Raw genomic sequence first — 18,517 nt, 5'->3', positions numbered from 1 at the left:
TGTCACCATACATATAAACAGATTAACTACTCCATTGTCACCATACATATAAACAGATTAACTCCTTCATTGTCACCATACATATAAACAGATTAACTACTTAATTGTCACCATACATATAAACAGATTAACTACTTCATTGTCACCATACATATAAACAGATTAACTACTTCATTGTCACCATACATATAAACAGATTAACTACTTCATTGTCACCATACATATAAACAGATTAACTCCTTCATTGTCACCATACATATAAACAGATTAACTCATTCATTGTCACCATACATATAAACAGATTAACTCCTTCATTGCCACCATACATATAAACAGATTAACTCCTTCATTGTCACCATACATATAAACAGATTAACTCCTTCATTGTCACCATACATATAAACAGATTAGCTCCTTCATTGTCACCATACATATAAACAGATTAACTCCTTCATTGCCACCATACATATAAACAGATTAACTCCTTAATTGCCACCATACATATAAACAGATTAACTCCTTCATTGTTACCATACATATAAACAGATGAACTCCTTCATTGCCACCATACATATAAACAGATTAGCTCCTTCATTGCCACCATACATATAAACAGATTAACTCCTTCATTGTCACCATACATATAAACAGATTAACTTTTTCATTGCCACTATACATATATGCCACAGTGCTTAGTACCTGTTACTTCTTTTTTCATGTTTTCTTTTTTTTTTCTCATTTCATATTTTTTTCTCTCTCTTTTTCTATGTTGACTGCCAGGTGCCAAGGCCGGAGATGATAACTTTTTATTGGCAGGGAGTTAAGATGGAGGCACCCAGCTGTAGAATAATGAGTTGTGGATATTAACATTTAATTGTATCAGTCGCACCTCACGATTTCATATTTGCTAAATATAGGGGGCAGTAAATATTAAATGAAAAATCTTGGGACATGACAATTTCCCCTTTAAGTGTCCATAATCCCACCATCACTAAGGGTTAACCTGCCAGGGACATATCACAGGTCAACATTATGGGACACTTACAAGTAAACAATAGACTCCTATTACTACTGATGTTGATGAGAAGATGCCTGAATTTGTTCAGATCAGAGAATTTGCTAAGATATTTATGATTTCAGCACAAATATAGCCAAGTTGCTTTAAGTTAATCCTCTAGGAGGTAGAAGTTGTTTTTTTCATACGTAGAAGTCATAGACATTACTGGGTTAATAATTGTTCAGATGGGCTCCATTTTCCATGATCTGCTCCTGATTATGTGGCTATTGATGCAATGAATGGCCACCACATTTAAATGATTTTTGTGTGGACAATCTTTCAGGGCGGACAGACTGCCTTGATGCTGGGTGTAAGCCACGGCCGGTCAGACATGGTGAAAGTCCTGTTACATTGTGGTGCGGACGTGAATCTGCAGGATAAGGATGGGGAATCTGCTTTGATGATCGCTTGTCAACTGGGCAACATGGAGATGGTGAAGCTCCTGGTATCCCATCCAGAGTGTGACATTGAACTCACTGACAAGGTAAGGCATGTGAGATATGGTCATGCTTAAGCTCTCCGAACTGCAGAGCTGTACTCGATCTTTTAATAAGAACTTTATTTCATACAATAATTTACAACCTGCTCTTGTTTATTTGCATTTTATATTATGTAAACCATTTTTGAATGTGTTTGACCCCACTGTAACTAAAATACCCACTTTTACTTATATTCCAAAATTCATTGTTATTTCAAAGTAGGAGAAGGATGAGTTAAGTGTCCTGGACTTTGACCTTAATGTCTTGTCCTTTGAATTGCCTTTTTTGACAGTTTTTGATAGTTTCTGAAGAATTCCTTATAGTATCTATATCCTAGAAACTGGCTATAAATAGGAGTAAACATCGGCTCCTGAGCAATGCAGAAAAGTTAACAGATTTACTTGACACTTTCTGGGATTTCTGTCATTACAAAATGTTTGTGGAATTTGGAGATAAAGCTAGAATATGTAGCTTGTTTTATGTAAACTAAAGGAAGACCAATTATACTAAGCATTAATGAAGATCAATTGCTGAAAATAATACTCATGAATTTTGGGTTTTGTGGTAAAAAATGGCTTTTATCATTGGGATATTTAATGTGTAAATATTGCTCCAGCCACAGACGCACACTCTGGTTAAAAACATTCTTAACATTCATTTAGTTGATGCTATGTTTATCTTCTGTAGATAGTAAATACATGGCTCAAAGTTTCCATTCTCCACTAGAATAGAGATTCAGATCTGGTGAGTAGAAATTCACCCATGGTTAATGTGCCATCGACCCTCCAGGCTTGCAGTGATGACTAACTTTTTTTGACCAGCATAGCAGCAAAGGGCTTGAAAATTTTAGCTCTGGTTAATATATTCTAAAATATTGGATAGAAAGTACATTAACTTACTGTTAAAAATAAATACATTCTTTTTTGTTACAAAGAAAGGAACAGACAGAAGGCACCTTTGGGAAAGATATTGAGCTTTTTCTTTGTAATTTTACCAAGCTCCAAGCAGATGGTTTTGGATTATGTTTTCTGTTAGTTTGGTGGAGTTCGTGTAGTATAGTCGCAGGGGAAATGTTAGTATGTTATGCCATTCTTATGTAAACCTACACTTGTAAAACATATAGGGTATTATTAAGACTGGTAACGCTATATTGATGACATACTCGTCATATGGTCCAGCATAATTTGACTTGTTTGAACTACTTAATATCAACACTTTTAAATTTTAAATTCAACTTCAAGATAAAATTACTGGATCGTATGATCAGCTTAGAACCTGATGGTTTCCATTCTACCTTGTATTGCATATAAACAGTGACCGAAAGCATGTTAAGGTGGGATGAGAATTTCCAAACATACTTACGACAGGGATTATCTATGGGGCAATGCCTCTCTCTGGTTGTGTACAGATGTGATGAGCTTGCTCACACTTCTAGAGATATTGTGTTATGGGGAATAGATTAGCTTCCATTCATAGACACTGTTCTCTTTGAATGATATGTTTGGACAGGATTCAGTAATGCTTGTGAGGACTACCGATTGGTAATTTAGAGAGGTTTCTAGTCCTTGAAGTACTTTAGGCTATAGCATTCTCTATAGGAATAGACTGCAGCGGTTTGTACCAGGTATAGCGGATCCTCTATATCAGAGAACCTATATAGCACTGTGTTGTTTGACATGGGTTCATTTATTTTTACAGTTATTAAAGTTACATATTTACACAATACCCATGGGATTTATTGCTAATTAGCAATCCCAATGCTATGGATTAACAGGACCCTAGTAATTTAAACTGAGGAGGGATAAGAAGCACTATTCCTGACATACTGGTTATTTTGGTTTGTTTCTACCTATCTACTTCTGCTCTCCCTGACACTGCATGTGTTTGTCAGGTCTTTCAACGTACAAGGCTTAGAATGGCCCTTTCACCATTTTAGGGACTTTGCCAAATTCGCAGAGTTCCCCAATGGTGACATTGACACTGGGGGTCCGTTGGTGGTGGGGAGCAGGTAAAGGTGAGAAAACTTACCTAAACCTGTCCCTCTCAGGTGCTGCCATCTTGGTGCAGCATGGTCCTCCTCGATGCCGATGTTACTGCATGCGTGATAGTACAGCATTGAGGTCTATGGGGGATCCCTGTGAGACCCTCCTGATACACAGCCAATTCCCTGCAGCCATCACTGTGATGGCTGCATGGAGTGACACTTGGGCTCTGCCTTGTGTCAAGAAAAGTCAAGTGGAGGAGAAATACAGAGGGTGACAGTGCCACTTTAATAACCATTTGAGGCTACCCAGTAGAGTTTTGTTACAGCTACTTAATACCTTATTAAGATACGTAGTATTAATTCTTGAATGATTAGTAATTGTTATGATTCTACTTCTAACACTTATACTGTATCATGTGAGTTTATAATCTAGCTACAAGTGTGATAGTAATTTATACTGGAATTTCACTAGAAAGTTAGATACTTATTACATCTTCCTCTGGATTTAGAATTTTGTATTACAGTTTGTCTCCATTTTATTGCTATCTGTATGTGTGTGCCATTGCTTTTAAATAAAGTCAATACAGGTTTTAGTTTTTAAGATATTCCTATTAGGGATTGCTTTGACATTAGGTCTAAGATATATATATATATATATATTTTGCTTTTTTTTTACATTCAACGTTGGCACCCCAGCTTTAATGCTCAATGCCAACTTTCTTCCAAACACAGTGTTACCCATGTATTAATGATGGTATGAAGGGTGTAAATCTTAATTTATTTCTACTTATCAACATGATAGAGTATGTGTTGTCTTCCTGTTTAATTCATTCCTTTTTTTTTATCTTGTGATATAGCATTGTGAGAACTTGAGAACTCATAATTACTTGTACTGACATGTGAATTATAAAACAATGAGTCTGTTTTGATAAAACAAACAAACAAAAAAAATTGTTGCCTGCGCGCTAGCCCAATGAGTCTGTTTTCCAAGATAATATTTTCATGCATGATGCAATTCAATACTGCCAAATCTTTCAAATTAAATTATTAAACATGCATTTGAAAAAGAGAATTATTGTAAAAAGAAATATATATATATATATAAGAATAATATAAGAATAAAATGACAGGCCTCTTTAATACTCCTATGATTTTTTTCACATACATTCAATTACTCTAATTTACTATGCACCTGCCACATGAACATAGTAGTAGTATTACTCTGGACCCCTAAAGCACTTTAGCTCGCAATAGTGTTCTATGTGTGAAGACTTTTTTTTTTTTCATTTTACAAAAAGTGCAAATTTCAATAGAAATTTACACTTTTATTAATTAACCTCAGTGGAGCTAAACTTGAGAGATTAATTGGGAAGTCTGTGATAGTAGACATGGAAGAAGAGAAGGGCTCGCAAAGGCAGCAGACAAGAGATCTGCAGCTTTTGCAAGCTGTTTTTAGATATATCCCCAATAAATAATGCATAATTAAATACATGCATGTTTTCATTGGAGGTATTTCTACTAAAAAATTATTTTTATTTGAGTAGTGGAGTATGTTTTTAAATTACCTTAATTATTATGTTATTATTTATATAGCGCCAACAAATTCCGCAGCGCTTTACAGTGGGTGGACAAACAAACATGTAGTTGTAACCAGACAAGTTGGACACACATGAACAGAGGGGTTGAGGGCCCTGTTCAATGAGCTTACATGCTTGAGGGAGTGGGGTAAAGTGACACAAAAGGTAAGGATAGTATTAGACTAATGACAGTTACAAGAGAGGAATCAGTCATGAGCTATTAAGTTTAATTGATACGCTTTTATGAAGAAGTGGAGTAGGGAAGTGAGTTCCACAGGAACAGTGCAGCCCTCGAAGTCTTGAAGGCGAGCATCAGAGGTGGGAGTACGGACAGAAGATAGACGTAAGTCTTTAGCAGTAAGGGCCTAGATGGGACATACTTGTGTATTAGGGAGGATAGATAGGTGGGAGCAGCATTAGGAGGTGTGGGCGGACAAGAAGATGAGCCTCACCACTGCATTCATTATGGACTGTAACGGGCAAAAATTGGGAGCATGTAAGACCACTGAGAAGCGTATTACAGTAGTCAAAGCGAGAAAGGACAGTGGAATGGACTCACACCTTAGTCGCATCTGGCGTTAAGTAGGGTTGGATGCGCGCAATGTTTTTGAGATGGAAGCGGCAGGATTTGGCGATAGACTGAACATGAGGCGTGAATGAGAGGTCGGAGTCAAAGCGAACACCTAGGCAGCGAGCCGGCGTGGTGGAGCTGATGGTAGCACCGTTGACTTGGAGGCATACCGACACAGGGGTAGCAACACTTGAGGGAGGAAAGACCAGAATTTCAGTTGAGTTTAAGGAAGTGGGCAGCCATCCAGTTAGAAATAGCAGAGAGGCAGTCAGAAACACTAGTAAAGAGGGACGGGGAGAGATCAGGAGAGGATAGATAGATTTGCGTGTCATCCGCATAGAAATGATATTGGAAGCCAAAGGAGCTAATGAGTTTACCAAGGGAGGCAGTATAGATGGAGAACAGTAGGGGACCAAGGACTGAACCTTGGGTGACACCAACAGAGAGAAGTTGGGGAGAAGAAGCGGATAAAGAGAAAGAAACACTGAAAGAGCGCTGGGAGAGGTAGGAGGAGCACCAGGAGAGAGCAACATTTTGTAGACCGATATTGTGGAGGATGAGAAGAAGCTGTTGATGATAAACAGTGTCAAAAGCCGCAGAAAGGTCAAGGAGAATTAGGATAAAGTAGTGACCACGAGATTTCGCAGCGAGTAGATCATTGGATACTGTGGTCAGTGCCGTTTCCTTAAGTGCTTAACACGGAAACCAGACTGAAGCAGGTCTAGCAGAGAGTTGGACTCAAGGAAGTATGTCAATCTCGCAAGGATCTTGGATGCAAAAAGCAGTAGCAAGATAGGATGGTAGTTGGATGGGGAGTTAGGGTCAAGGTTGGGCTTGGAGTTATAGTTTCATGTTTGAAGGGCAATGAAAATATGCCAGAGGAGAGATAGAGATGAGGCGCGAGGGAATTGGATCTAGGGAGCATGTGGTGGGGCGGGAGGACTGGAGCAGAGCAGAAACCTCTTCCGCTGTGGCGGGTGCAAATGAACATAGAACAGCAGAGGGAGTGAGGTTAGGGGAAGTATTGTAAGGGGAAGAAGAAAGATGAGAGATCTCTACCCTGATTGTAGAGATCTTGTCAGTGAAGTGAGTTGCAAAGTCTGAGGAGGTGAAGTAAGTAGGTGGAGGAGGAACAATAGGGCGAAGAAGAGAGTTAAATATGTGAAAATAGTCTTTGGATTCGCGGAAGAGTGTGATTATGAAGGTATTGCTTAATTAACCTGGTCTTATCAATGCCTTTATTTATCTTAAATTATATACACACAACTCAAATTATAGTGAAACGTGGGCCATCAATCAGAAGAAGCAGTGCATTCTGATTAATGCTATCCCTCCAGTCCTCAAGTACCCCTTACCAGTCCAGGATTTAGGAATTACCCTATAGTGTCCTTTTTTTTTTTTTTTTTCCTTTTTTCTAAAAACACCTCAGACACAACTGGGTGATCCCTAAATCCTGGACTGTTAGGGAGTACTTGAGGTCTGGGTTGGGAACCACTGCTCCAGACCTTGAAACTGGACCCACCATACATTGCTTCTCCAAACATTCTAGACACTGTGGTCCCACTGCATTCATGAAAACTTTTCAAATTCAGCTCACAATGCTGTCTGAAGAGCTACAATTTTGAGGATGGCTAAATTAAAATGTTCAATCTGCATCAAAGATTTGCAGCAGCAGTTGCTATATGGAAATGTTAGTTTTCAACAGGACAACATCAAATATCATAGTAGAAGGAATGTTCTATTAACCAGTAAATGTAATTTAGCAAGCAGGAAAATGTTACAAGGAGAGAAAGAGAGAGATCCATATCAATACCTTATTTTCCAAATCAGGAATTGTAGTGACAAGGATTTTACAAATGAAAGACAAAAATATCCCAGCAAGAAATTGTCTCCTATTTGATCCAAGAACTTGAAATTAATTTGTCAGTTCTACACTGTTCCCAGTGTAGTAAATAAATTCTCTAATGCTTTATTTCTTTGTTCTTGAAAGCAACCTCTGTTCATAGTGTTTCAGAACTGCGAAAAAAATAAAATAAAATTAATTTAATTAACGGAGAAAATATCTCCATAATAATAAGAGCTGCAAAATTTAAGCAAAAAAAAAAATTACAAACCACCATTTTTTTTTTCCAGCTCACATTACTGTTTAGTGAATCAACCCCTGATTCTGATTTGTATTTTCTGTACGGACAGGTTTTTTTTTTGTAACATTTGTCGTTACTTAAATTAAAAAAAAATGTTTCCAGGCAGTGTAATGTATGGAGGTTTTCCTATTCATCTGGTATTTTCAATTAGGATATTTTTTTTTAATGTTCTTTACTCAGGTTGTATTGTACATTTTGCCGTTAGGTAAATGGTTTAAAGAAATGTAATTACATGCTCGGCTGAACTAACATTTTCAGCTGCATCATATTCTAACCAGGTTTGTTGTGCTTGACAAACATATCGTAGTCTGACAGTATCTGGAACATACAGACATATCATTGAAGAACCTGGAATGTGTCCTCCTAATTGTGCTGCAGATTACACTCACAATGTAAGACAAGCATAAAATGATGTTGTCATCCTTTCTGCCGAGCCATGATCTTATTTTATTAACATATTTTCAAGTTGATTTACTAGATGATGGTGAAACTGCCGTCACTGATTAAATGAGGTAACACTCAGAAGTCTGTTTTAAAGATCCTGAATATTTATCATCACTACTTGCATGCTGGGGTCTCAGAGTAACTTAGCTCAATTGTTGTAGTTATTTTTATATTGTAAATGTAGGCACCCCACCTGGACTGTAACCACAATACCGGTGTAATTCAAGTTGCAAACAGGTATAAATATAACAACGTGTTGTATACATACTGTAGAAAAAATACATGCTGAGGTCTGTGAGACCCCTTGCATGTAAACACAGATATGCCAAAATATGCCATTTAAAAAAAGAAAAACACCTCATGGTACAAAAAAAACCCAGGGGAGACCACTGGTGGGTTGTTGTACAGAAGGTAATTCAAATAAGGGGTCTTTTACCCTGTATCCGATAACAGGACAGAAGCTGCTATATATCCTTTACTTCAGGTTTTAAATAAGTACCAGAAGGTATCCTGTACTTTGGCTTGCATGCATGGGTTAATAGGGCCATAGGAGGCCCAACCTTCCTTCCCTGAAGGCATTACTAAAGCCAGAGGGTGTCCAAAGGGCCAGCAAATGGTCAATCTCTTGGCTTTAAAGGAATACGCCAAAGACTATAACCACTACAGTGAGCTATAGTGGTTATGGTGCCAGGAGTGCCATGGCATCCCCTACCTTAAATCAGTAATCCATTATTGAAGAGTTTGACTTCTTACCTGGCGTCTTCCGGGCACCGCTCCCCTCCTCTAATACTAAAGCTCTAATACTGCTCCCCCCTCACCCACAATACCTTCTTAAATAAAGTTTTAACTTTCCTTATATCCAGCAGCAAGACACTACCTGTGATGCTTCTCATACAGGAATGCAAGGAGCATGCACAGTAGTCGCCATGTGTCTGTAGTGCTTCTCAATTGTTTTGACTTCTGCTTTGGGCCGAGGCACAACATGATCAGATAATGCACTCTCCTGGATGCCTGTGGGGGCAACTGTGGCAGACCGCCTGGCACCCCAACTGGGTGCCTCCACCACTCACTGCTTCCTAGTACCTCAGAGTACTTCCAAGCACTCTACCAGACACTTTCAGCACCGTAGTCCCCACTTCCAGCATTACAGCTTGGCTGGGGTCTCGTCGTCCTCCATCCACCCTGGACCCAAGACCAGGATCTAGCTTCCAGTGGGCAGACCTTTCCTACTCCAGAAAGTGTAGCAGGCTGCTCTTACAAGATCAAGTGATATTCTTTTGGCAGGAGGCTGGCAAGCAGGCCCCTCCAAGAACACGTGGCAGAGGCATTTCTGCCACAGCAACTTTGTCACTTTATAAAATTGTTGAGTTCTCTTGAATTCTGCACTTTATCTTATCACGGTTTAAATGAAACCAGACCACTGAATAACTGGGTATGTGAATTATGGTCCTATGGGCTGGGAAGACAAGCAGGTTTCCCAGACATTTCTAAACATAAATTATCCCCTGTATGCAGAGTTCCTCTCAAAATGTATTAATCCCCTTCTACATGAGTGGAAATTTATCTAGCGACCCTTTTTCAAGACCTTTCTTAAATTAAATAATTAGAAAGCTATTTCAGATGTTCCATGTAGTTAAATGGTACCTATCTAATAATGCCTGCCTGGGATATCATTCTTTGCGGTCTGAAAAAAACCTTGCCGTTAATTAGATTTTCATGATGGTAATTAATTTAAATGAGGATTGAATTAACCCAACCACAGGAGGGTAGACACAGATTTGCACTAAAGGTTTGTTTTTCTACTCTTTCTAATTTTGTAAAACTTTTTTAATTTTTCTATCTCCAACTGTGGGATTTATTAACTAAACTTGGCATATTGTAGACGTGACAGTGGAATTGCAAACGTTTAGCCCAAAACATCTAGATTTAAACAAATTTGCAATTTCTCTTGTTGGTTCTCCAGTTTACAAGTAAGGAAAATGTTCTGTTTCGTACATAGTGCTCAGCTTGGTCCATTGCATACGGATTCAAAGAAGCTAGAAATTTTTATCTCTTGATTTTTATTTTTCATTTTTTTTAACTCTATTTCCAATTTTATCAGCATGTCAGTTTCACTCAGACTTTTTCATCAAGACAATAAACTTCTATAAAACATAGCTGAAATTTTTACAAAATTGTAAATACAGCAAAGACCAGATCAAGAAGTCCCCTAGTGTCAGCCTCTAAATGTCACACCTGGAATATTCTGAAGTCATTCACCCAACTTAGGGGCACTCGATTCTGTAACCCCATCACCACAGGGATTTCTACTGTCTTCACTTTCCACATCCTTTCTAGCTCCTCTTTCAACCCTTGGTATTCAACCTGCTCATGTTCCTTCTTTTTGAGGTTTTGGACACGGGGTTTTGCCACATCCACCACTACTGCAGTCTTCCGTTCCTTGTCTACCACCACAGTGTCTGTCTGGATCTGACAGTCCCACAGGATCTTAGCCCTGTCATTTTCAATGCGCTGTGTGGTACCTAATACACTTAATACACTTTTGGTACTTAATACACTTTAAGTGCTGCCTGATAGAGGCAGATACAGTATTCTCTGAGAAGATAGCAATGAAATCAATGCAGGATTTACTGATGCAATCTTAGACTATAAAGTAGTTTGTTTATTATGGAAGACGCTAGATTCGAACGATTTTAAATGTAGATTTTTGTTTTATTTGTGTTTATTTTTATTTTATAAATAAGGGATAACACACATGTATTCCTAACACTGTAGTGTACTACTCCCAATTTAGTTTCTGGGTCCCCTAATTGAAAAACGTGTTTTACTTTTCCTGCACCGAAACTCACTCTGTGGAGCCACATGCTCTGCATCCGGTGACATGGACCTGCAGGTTGTCTCATCTACTTCTCATTTTTCTTTTCTACCCAATCCAATGCCTGTTATAGAGATGCATGCTTATCATACCAACTATCGGGAAGACCACTCCGAATTTAGTTTTTAGCCCTGCAATGAAAACATTGCCTTATCTACAAAATGGCAAGGTTTTAGATCGCAGTACTAAAATGACAGGGCCACTGCAGCCGACCATGTTAATCGAGATGAAATTATCTGGGTGACTATGGTGGACATTTGTAATAAACTGACCCTTTAGCTTGAAAATTAAACCGTTTTGGAAAAGGTTAGGTTTGTAGGAGAATTCAAAGCCTCATTTTAAGATTAAAATCATTCCAAGAACTCCCTCTCCCCCTGGAAGGGTCAGTTTAAAGTTTCTCGGAGTTGACTAGGAGTGAAGTCACTGAATATATCTCGATGAGAATCATATAATTCCAGTATTTGGAACCAGCCCTTGTAGATAATTTGTTGTAAACTGGCTATTGCATGTTTTGTTTTGTCATGTCAATATGTGATTTTACATTATGCCGATCAAACCAGAATATGCCTTTAACTCTTGCATCCCTGCTTGATGCTGAATTTCATGTTGACACATTGCTCCAGGCTTTACATGAGAACTAATTCAATTGTTTTTCTCCACCCCCCTCCATAGGCTGGAAACTCTGCTTTGTCTCTTGTTCTGAATTCTACCCACACTGAGATTGCTGAATTTCTACAAGCCCACACAGAGCTCCGCAGTTCCTGCCCTTCGACTGAGATGGAAAAAGGAGCTTCATTGTAAATAGAGTTTGAAAACAAAAGCCCTATTCTTGGTTAGGTCTCTCTAATTGTTAGGACTGCACTAGCTCCGAATGTTAGAATCCATTCCTGTATTGTTTTTCATATAGAGAAACTATTTAAAATATGTCTATATGTTTATACTCATGTACCAAGTTTTCAGAATAATCCATATTTTGTCATTTGTTTAATAGGCAAATCTATTTTTTCAGCAACTTTAAGACATGTTGGCTTCTTTCGAAATGACAATCTCAAGGTTGGATATATACAGGATTCATACAGTTACCCCTTCATCTGGGCAAATCTCAAAACACATGAGTATTCATATAGTGATCATCGTAAGGTCATGTCATATGTATCGAACGGAAAGCACAAGGATTTTTGTATACCCCAAAAAAACCATTGAATACCAAAGGCACATTTATATTCATCAACCAGCAACACTAGCTCTTTAACCCCTTAAGGACACATGACATGTGTGAGATGTCATGATTCCCTTTTATTCCAGAAGTTTGGTCCTTAAGGGGTTAAACAGTTGAAAGACAGCAGAATTATAAGTCAATCCCTTTTTTGTTCCAGGGAATCATCAATACTATGTGTATTGTACTTTGCATGGACCTTATTCAAGACTCAAGAATTGTGGATAAATAATTTGGCCTAAAACTTCAATTCCCCAGTTAGTCGACTTTAATTAAAGAAAATCTGCCATTTTGACCTAGATTTGGCCATTCCTTTGCCAAATCTTCACACTTCCAGGTTTAGAGAATAAAAAAAAATTAGGCATATTTTATGATGTGTTCTAAATAATCTTTAGTTATATAAGACTGAGCTTGTCAGTAATTGGCCAGGACATTTTTCATTTAATTTATACCTAAAAAAATGAATTTCCTAGTCTGTTCCTAACAAGTCACAGTTTAATGAATAGTATTGTAAGTGTCCTGCTCGATAATGTCACAGAGTCAGAGATCTTGAGGACAGCCTACTTAATTGAAGGAAGTCAGTAGGAATCCTCTACTTATTGTCTAAAAATATAAGGGATTCATATAGGAAGCAGTCAGTTAAGTATTCAAATAAGTTTACCTTGACACCATGTGATATGTTGTCATTTTTATGTACTATACAGGAAGACCTACTCAGCATTAGAATGTACAAAACTGGGACAGTAAGGGCAGATGGGCCATGGCCTGGACTAGCGTGGTTATGTTCAGTGACTCAAATTACATCACTGGTAACATGGTTAGTCATAGGCCACAAACTCTGAAGCAAGGTGAGCTACTGGAGCGTTATTTAAGCATTCCTGCATAGGCTAACATACGCTGGAATTCTTGTCCGATGTGGTGTGAGTGCATTGAATCACTCATTACTCTTATTTGACCCTCAGAAGTGGATACCAGAGAAATCCGCTGTGACAGGAGGACCTAAGCTTGTAATCAGTAAAGTCCGTCCAAATTCAGAGCACATATGCTTACATAAATGGCAGACTCCAATGTACATAATACAACCATCCAGTGCTATAATCTATAAAATGGCATGGAATAAATCAATATTGAAGGGACATGCATCACTTGGAGACAACTGTCTGATTCAAAAGCTTTAGGTCTGAAGACCGTTGCCTCACTCTGGAGGCTCAAAAAAAACATGAAAATATGTTTGTTTTTTTCTCTTCATATTTATCTGCTTTTTCTTGTTTCTCAACCACTCCGGGGGAGGTGGGGAGACTGATCTAACAGAGTCCTATCCTTAGGAATGCTATAAAGGTGCACTGGGCATGCCTAACAGATTTACACATGTGTAGTTGGAAGATCATTTAAACTTGCAACATTTTGACAGAGGGAGAAGAGAAGATCAGTATGGCCAGGGTGAGCAGGTTCCGGTGTCGGGTTTTTCTCTCCTGCTGCTGCACAATTATGACCTGTATCTGTCGTTGGGGACTGGTCTGAAACAGAAATGGGTAAATAAGAGGAAGGGGGGTGGAGACTAAAGAAACACCAGTAGCTAAGAGGTGTGCCCAACAATGCAACCTAACCAAGTTTGTTTATAAATCTTTACAGTTTTTCTTGATTTATTTTGCTTTTTATATTTGTTTAAAAGTATTTGCTTGCTGGTTTAAATAAATAATTGTGAATTGATGCATGTCCCTTATAAGAAAATGGATACAAAATAGTAACAGGAGTTATGTAGACTTCCTGCTGGACACGTTCATTTCTATTTACATTTGGTTCGGGCCACATGTATATTCTCAACTGCATATCGCGCTATATTCAGATGGATCAAGTTGTACAATTTAGAAAGGATATATTTTTTTTTTTTCTTTGCTGGTCAAATATAAAAATGGAAATCTAAGCACAATTGGTACTGGCCTTAATAGGTCTGATTTAGTTTGGCATTAATAGCACAGAAACGAGGGCAATGAAGCACAAATAAGGAGACAGCACTTACAACCCACCCACACCAAACAAAACTAAGCACAGGTAAAATTAAACTACTGTATTGGGTTTTCTTGTTTAGTGTTTTCTTTCATCTGGAATTCACAAAAAAAAAAAAGCAAAGCTAGTTCTTGATACTTTATGACTAATGTATATTGCAGTGCTGAAGTGAACTTTCTATTATGTTTAGCCAGCTTTACGAGCATTATGGGAATTGTTTATACATTATGTACATTTTTTATAATCCCCTTTAGGTGTTTCTCCTAAGTCTCCACTTCGTTAGGACATGATGTAATGTTAATTCTGTTTCACTATGCTGCCATCAGTCGCAAGGGGCACTCATCGATCTGCCACAGTCAGGGCCAGACTGGGAAAAAAATTCAGCCCGGGCATTTTTTAGTCACAGAGGCCCACTGAGAGGGGGCGGGCCAGATAGGGTGTGTTTTGTCACGCCCAATGACATGCACACTCAAAGGGAGCATGCTGGTTCAATGCTCTTTCAGGGCAGATCATGCACAGAGCTCTGCTGAAGAGGAAAAAGGCCCTGTATATGTTCTGTACAGCACAAGCAAATGTATTATTGTGCTTGCGCTGTGTTTGCTTGAAATTTGTCTCTGGTGTCTCCATAAATGGGATACCAGAAGACAAAAACGCCATGAAAGAGTATTATGCATGTGTTTGGAGCTTGCTTGTGGGATTGCGTGTGTGTAGAGTGGTGTGGTATTTTGTTAATAGGTTGATTTCAGTTGTGTTGTGTTTGTGGTGTAATGTATGTGTGTGTAGGTGCTGTAGAGAGTGTGTGTATAGGGGGCATAATTTGTAGAGGAGATGTAGCGAGTGTGTGCATACAGGCTGTAGAGTGTGTGTGTGTGTGTATATATAGGTGATGTAGTGTGTGTAGGGGTTGTAAAGAGTGTTTTTAGGGAATGTAAGTATGTATTTGCTAACAAGGAATCTAGTGTATACATAGGGGTTTCAGAGTGTGTATGTCAGAAATGTTGTGTGTGTGTGTGTGTGTGTGTAGGGGTCCCAGAGTGTGTATAGGAGATTGTGTGTGTGAATGTTTGGAGGGATTGTGTGTTTGGGAGCCAAGTTAATGTTAATATATATGTATTTCTTTGTTTTGTTTTTGTTTATAAAAAAGAAAAACTTATCCACCCTCCCTTCTTATCTTTAGCCTGGGGGGTGACGGGGGGGGGGGGGGGGGGGAACCGTGCTGCTATCCCTGGTGGGGTCCTAGTGGTGAGTGAACTCTAGCCTTGTGAGTAAACTCTTGCCATGACAACGCTCCGGATCTCGCGAGAGGAACCCGGCAGAGCTGCAAGATAGACCTCCTCCGGGTCCTCTCCTGTCTCCCTCCCCAGCCAGCGGCCGCAATACTCTGCATGTGGGCCAGTGAGGGAAATCTTTTATCTCCCCACCGGCTCATGAAGGCACACAGCGGGGCCGACGCTCGGATAGCGCAGGTCCTGCATCTACTGGCCGGGGAGATCCTGTGACCTCCCCTGCCTGCCTCGCCCATAGCCATTGCGACCCACCGGGCACTTGCCTGGTGTGCCCGCGGGCCAGTCGGGGCCTGGCCACGGTACAATTCCGGTAGGTGGCCAGAATGATGGAGGGGGGGTATCGTCCTTTTGGGTTGTTTGTTGCGTTCTTTTAACTCCACAGCTGGCCTATTGCTGTCAGTGCGGCAGCTCCCCCTCTCTGTGTGTGTCCTGTGTGATTATATAGGTCACGTCTCCTGGACAGACCCTGCAATGATCTAATTTGGTGTAAACTATACCTTTACCTTCCCCGAAGGCCAATACACCTTCAAATAATGTCCACAGAGAACCAGTGCATCGGTTTTCTAATTTGTCACAGGGTCTGACTACAGATAGATAAATGACATCCCTTTAGAATAACCTCAAACATTATAAAGACAAAGTTCCTCTGAGAACAGAAATATTGATTTGAAATGTATTTACATAATGTTCTAAACTCTGAAGCATCCTATGATCTGTGTTTGTGTGTACGTACACACAGTTTGTGCATATAAATATATATATTTCAGAAATATACTTAAAGGGACACTAAAGTCACCAGAAGCCCCTCAGATGGCCACTGGAGGGGCTTCCTGGCTCAGTGCTGCATAGTAAGTAGCCCTGCCGTTCAGCATCTCCACGCTCTGCATGGGGACACTGCATTTTCCTCATAAAGATGCATTGATTCAATGCATCTCTATGACGAGGTGCTGATTGGCCAAAACAGTGTTTGGCCCCGTCCCCTTGACGATTTTAGCCAATCCAATTCCCCATGGAAAAGCATTGGCTTAGCTAAAAATCGTCAATTCTGATGTCACCACGCAGGTGGGGCTAGTGTCAGCAGACCCGCACGGCGCTGCAATTAAATTGATTTTTTTTAATGCTTTTAACGGGGATAAAAGGGGAAGGCAAGCAACCTTAATGGTGGGTTTGCACTATAGGGTCAGAAATACACGTTTGTGGTCCTGACCCTATAGTGTTCCTTTAACTGGTGAATATGTAGAGAATTCCTATTGAAATAACAGCTGAAATGTCTCTGGATCTTTGCAATTTCTTTTGTTATTTAACCTACAAATAGTTACTGTTTCTCTTGAAATGTTTGTTATTGCTTTTCTATTTTTCTTCTTTGTAATTTTACATAATTTTAATATTATTTCTGATATATTTCAGGTGTCCCCATCCTGTCACATTTTCTTTAGCAATATGTATCCCACACAGTCTGTCAGAGAGGTACACAACTTTCGCAATTCAAACTGTTAATGGACAAGTCTTGTCGCCCATAGAATGCTGGAGGTTGTGTACACAAAAATATATATATCTCTATTTTTTTTCTATGTTTCATGTCATAAAAGTCAACAATAAAGTAAATCTTGTCATTTGCCGTCCTCTTTACTGAGCACATTCAACACTTCTCCATGATGTTTCCAACACTATGAAATGCATAAAAGGGACAATGTATCATTGTGTGTCAATTGAAAGTAGTGAAGGCCAGTATCAATGGGAATTTCATCTGCTGAACTACATAAACATACGTTCTCCACAAGCTGAACTTTAATGTTATAACAAGACTAACATTATAGTAAAGCCCCCAAAACAGGTCTAGTTTGATACCTTAACATGAATTGAGCTGGAGTGGCTGTACATACTCAGAGCCTGCTTACCTCGGCTATATACGGTCAATGAATTGGCAATTCACTGATTATCAGCAGGTTTCCTCCCAGCGGTGTAACCTCGAGGTGCAGCCAGTGTACTTTGCAGAATTCCTATGGATAAGGTTGATGAACCCATCTCAGGTTCCACTACCTATTTAGTGAATTCCTGGGATAATGTTGCCAGTGTTTCAGTTTCTACATAAGATATTCCACCTCACTGGTCCATTTGATATGTACAGGGCTAATCACTAAAATTAACTTCTAATTTAAGGTCAAAACAGGCGAACTAAAATAATTCTCTAAGTTAACAATGCTTTGAGTTTGGCTACTCTAACCTTAAACTTTAATTCACTTTGAGTTCTCAATTTAGTGGTGTTGAGATTTCATAACAGGGGTTACATGATAAAATCAGATACATCTCAGACTGTAATAATAGTTACTTAGGGGGGGTTTCATTACCCTCCTGTTGCCTTTTCTTAACCCTTTCCCCTCAACTGTCCAACAGGGTGGGGCATTTTAATTTTCTCATTGCGATCGTATGTCCCACCTGGTGGGACCGAGAGGAACATAACTTTATCGGAAAGTGATTTCTATAAACGAATTTGGCAAATTTGGTGAACGACACTGAAATTTTATCAGAGTGGAAAGTTAAACAACGTTAACGTGTTTCATAATTTTTTATTTTTTTTTTAAAGAAGAGTAGGTCTGATACAGAGGCTGTGAGTTCAGTGCAGACTGTAGCAAAAAAAAAAAAAATGGAGTCCTGCACGCTATAATTTTGCAGAGGTATAGACAAAAGTGTACATTGTCAGGAATTCAACTTAAAGTTTTGGCCAAAATTCTCCAGGTTAGCGATGTTTTCAGCTCATTTATCTGGAGTTTAAATTTGAAAATCAGTTTAAATTCCTGACGCCTCACACTTTAGTTAACGACCTTTTCAGAAAACTACAAACTACAAAAGTTTTTTGGGGAAAAATGGAAAATATAA

The 18,517-nt window shown here is 39.0% G+C and overlaps 1 protein-coding gene across 4 annotated transcripts in view; it reads left to right on the top strand.

The window, feature by feature from the left end:
- Positions 1-12,377, top strand: part of KANK4 (KN motif and ankyrin repeat domains 4) — an 81,989-nt gene extending 69,612 nt beyond the window's left edge. For all 4 annotated transcript variants that reach the window (XM_063428075.1, XM_063428077.1, XM_063428074.1 and 1 more), the window contains exons 9-10: positions 1,341-1,541; positions 11,804-12,377. In XM_063428075.1, coding sequence (XP_063284145.1) covers positions 1,341-1,541; positions 11,804-11,932 — 330 coding nt within the window. In that variant the 3' untranslated portion in view covers positions 11,933-12,377. The remainder of the gene's footprint in view (positions 1-1,340; positions 1,542-11,803) is intronic.
- The last annotated feature ends 6,140 nt before the right edge of the window (positions 12,378-18,517 follow it).

This window comes from Pelobates fuscus, chromosome 7 (assembly GCF_036172605.1).
Source record: "Pelobates fuscus isolate aPelFus1 chromosome 7, aPelFus1.pri, whole genome shotgun sequence".
Lineage (NCBI taxonomy): Eukaryota > Metazoa > Chordata > Amphibia > Anura > Pelobatidae > Pelobates > Pelobates fuscus.
This window is presented reverse-complemented; position numbering and strand designations above follow the sequence as displayed.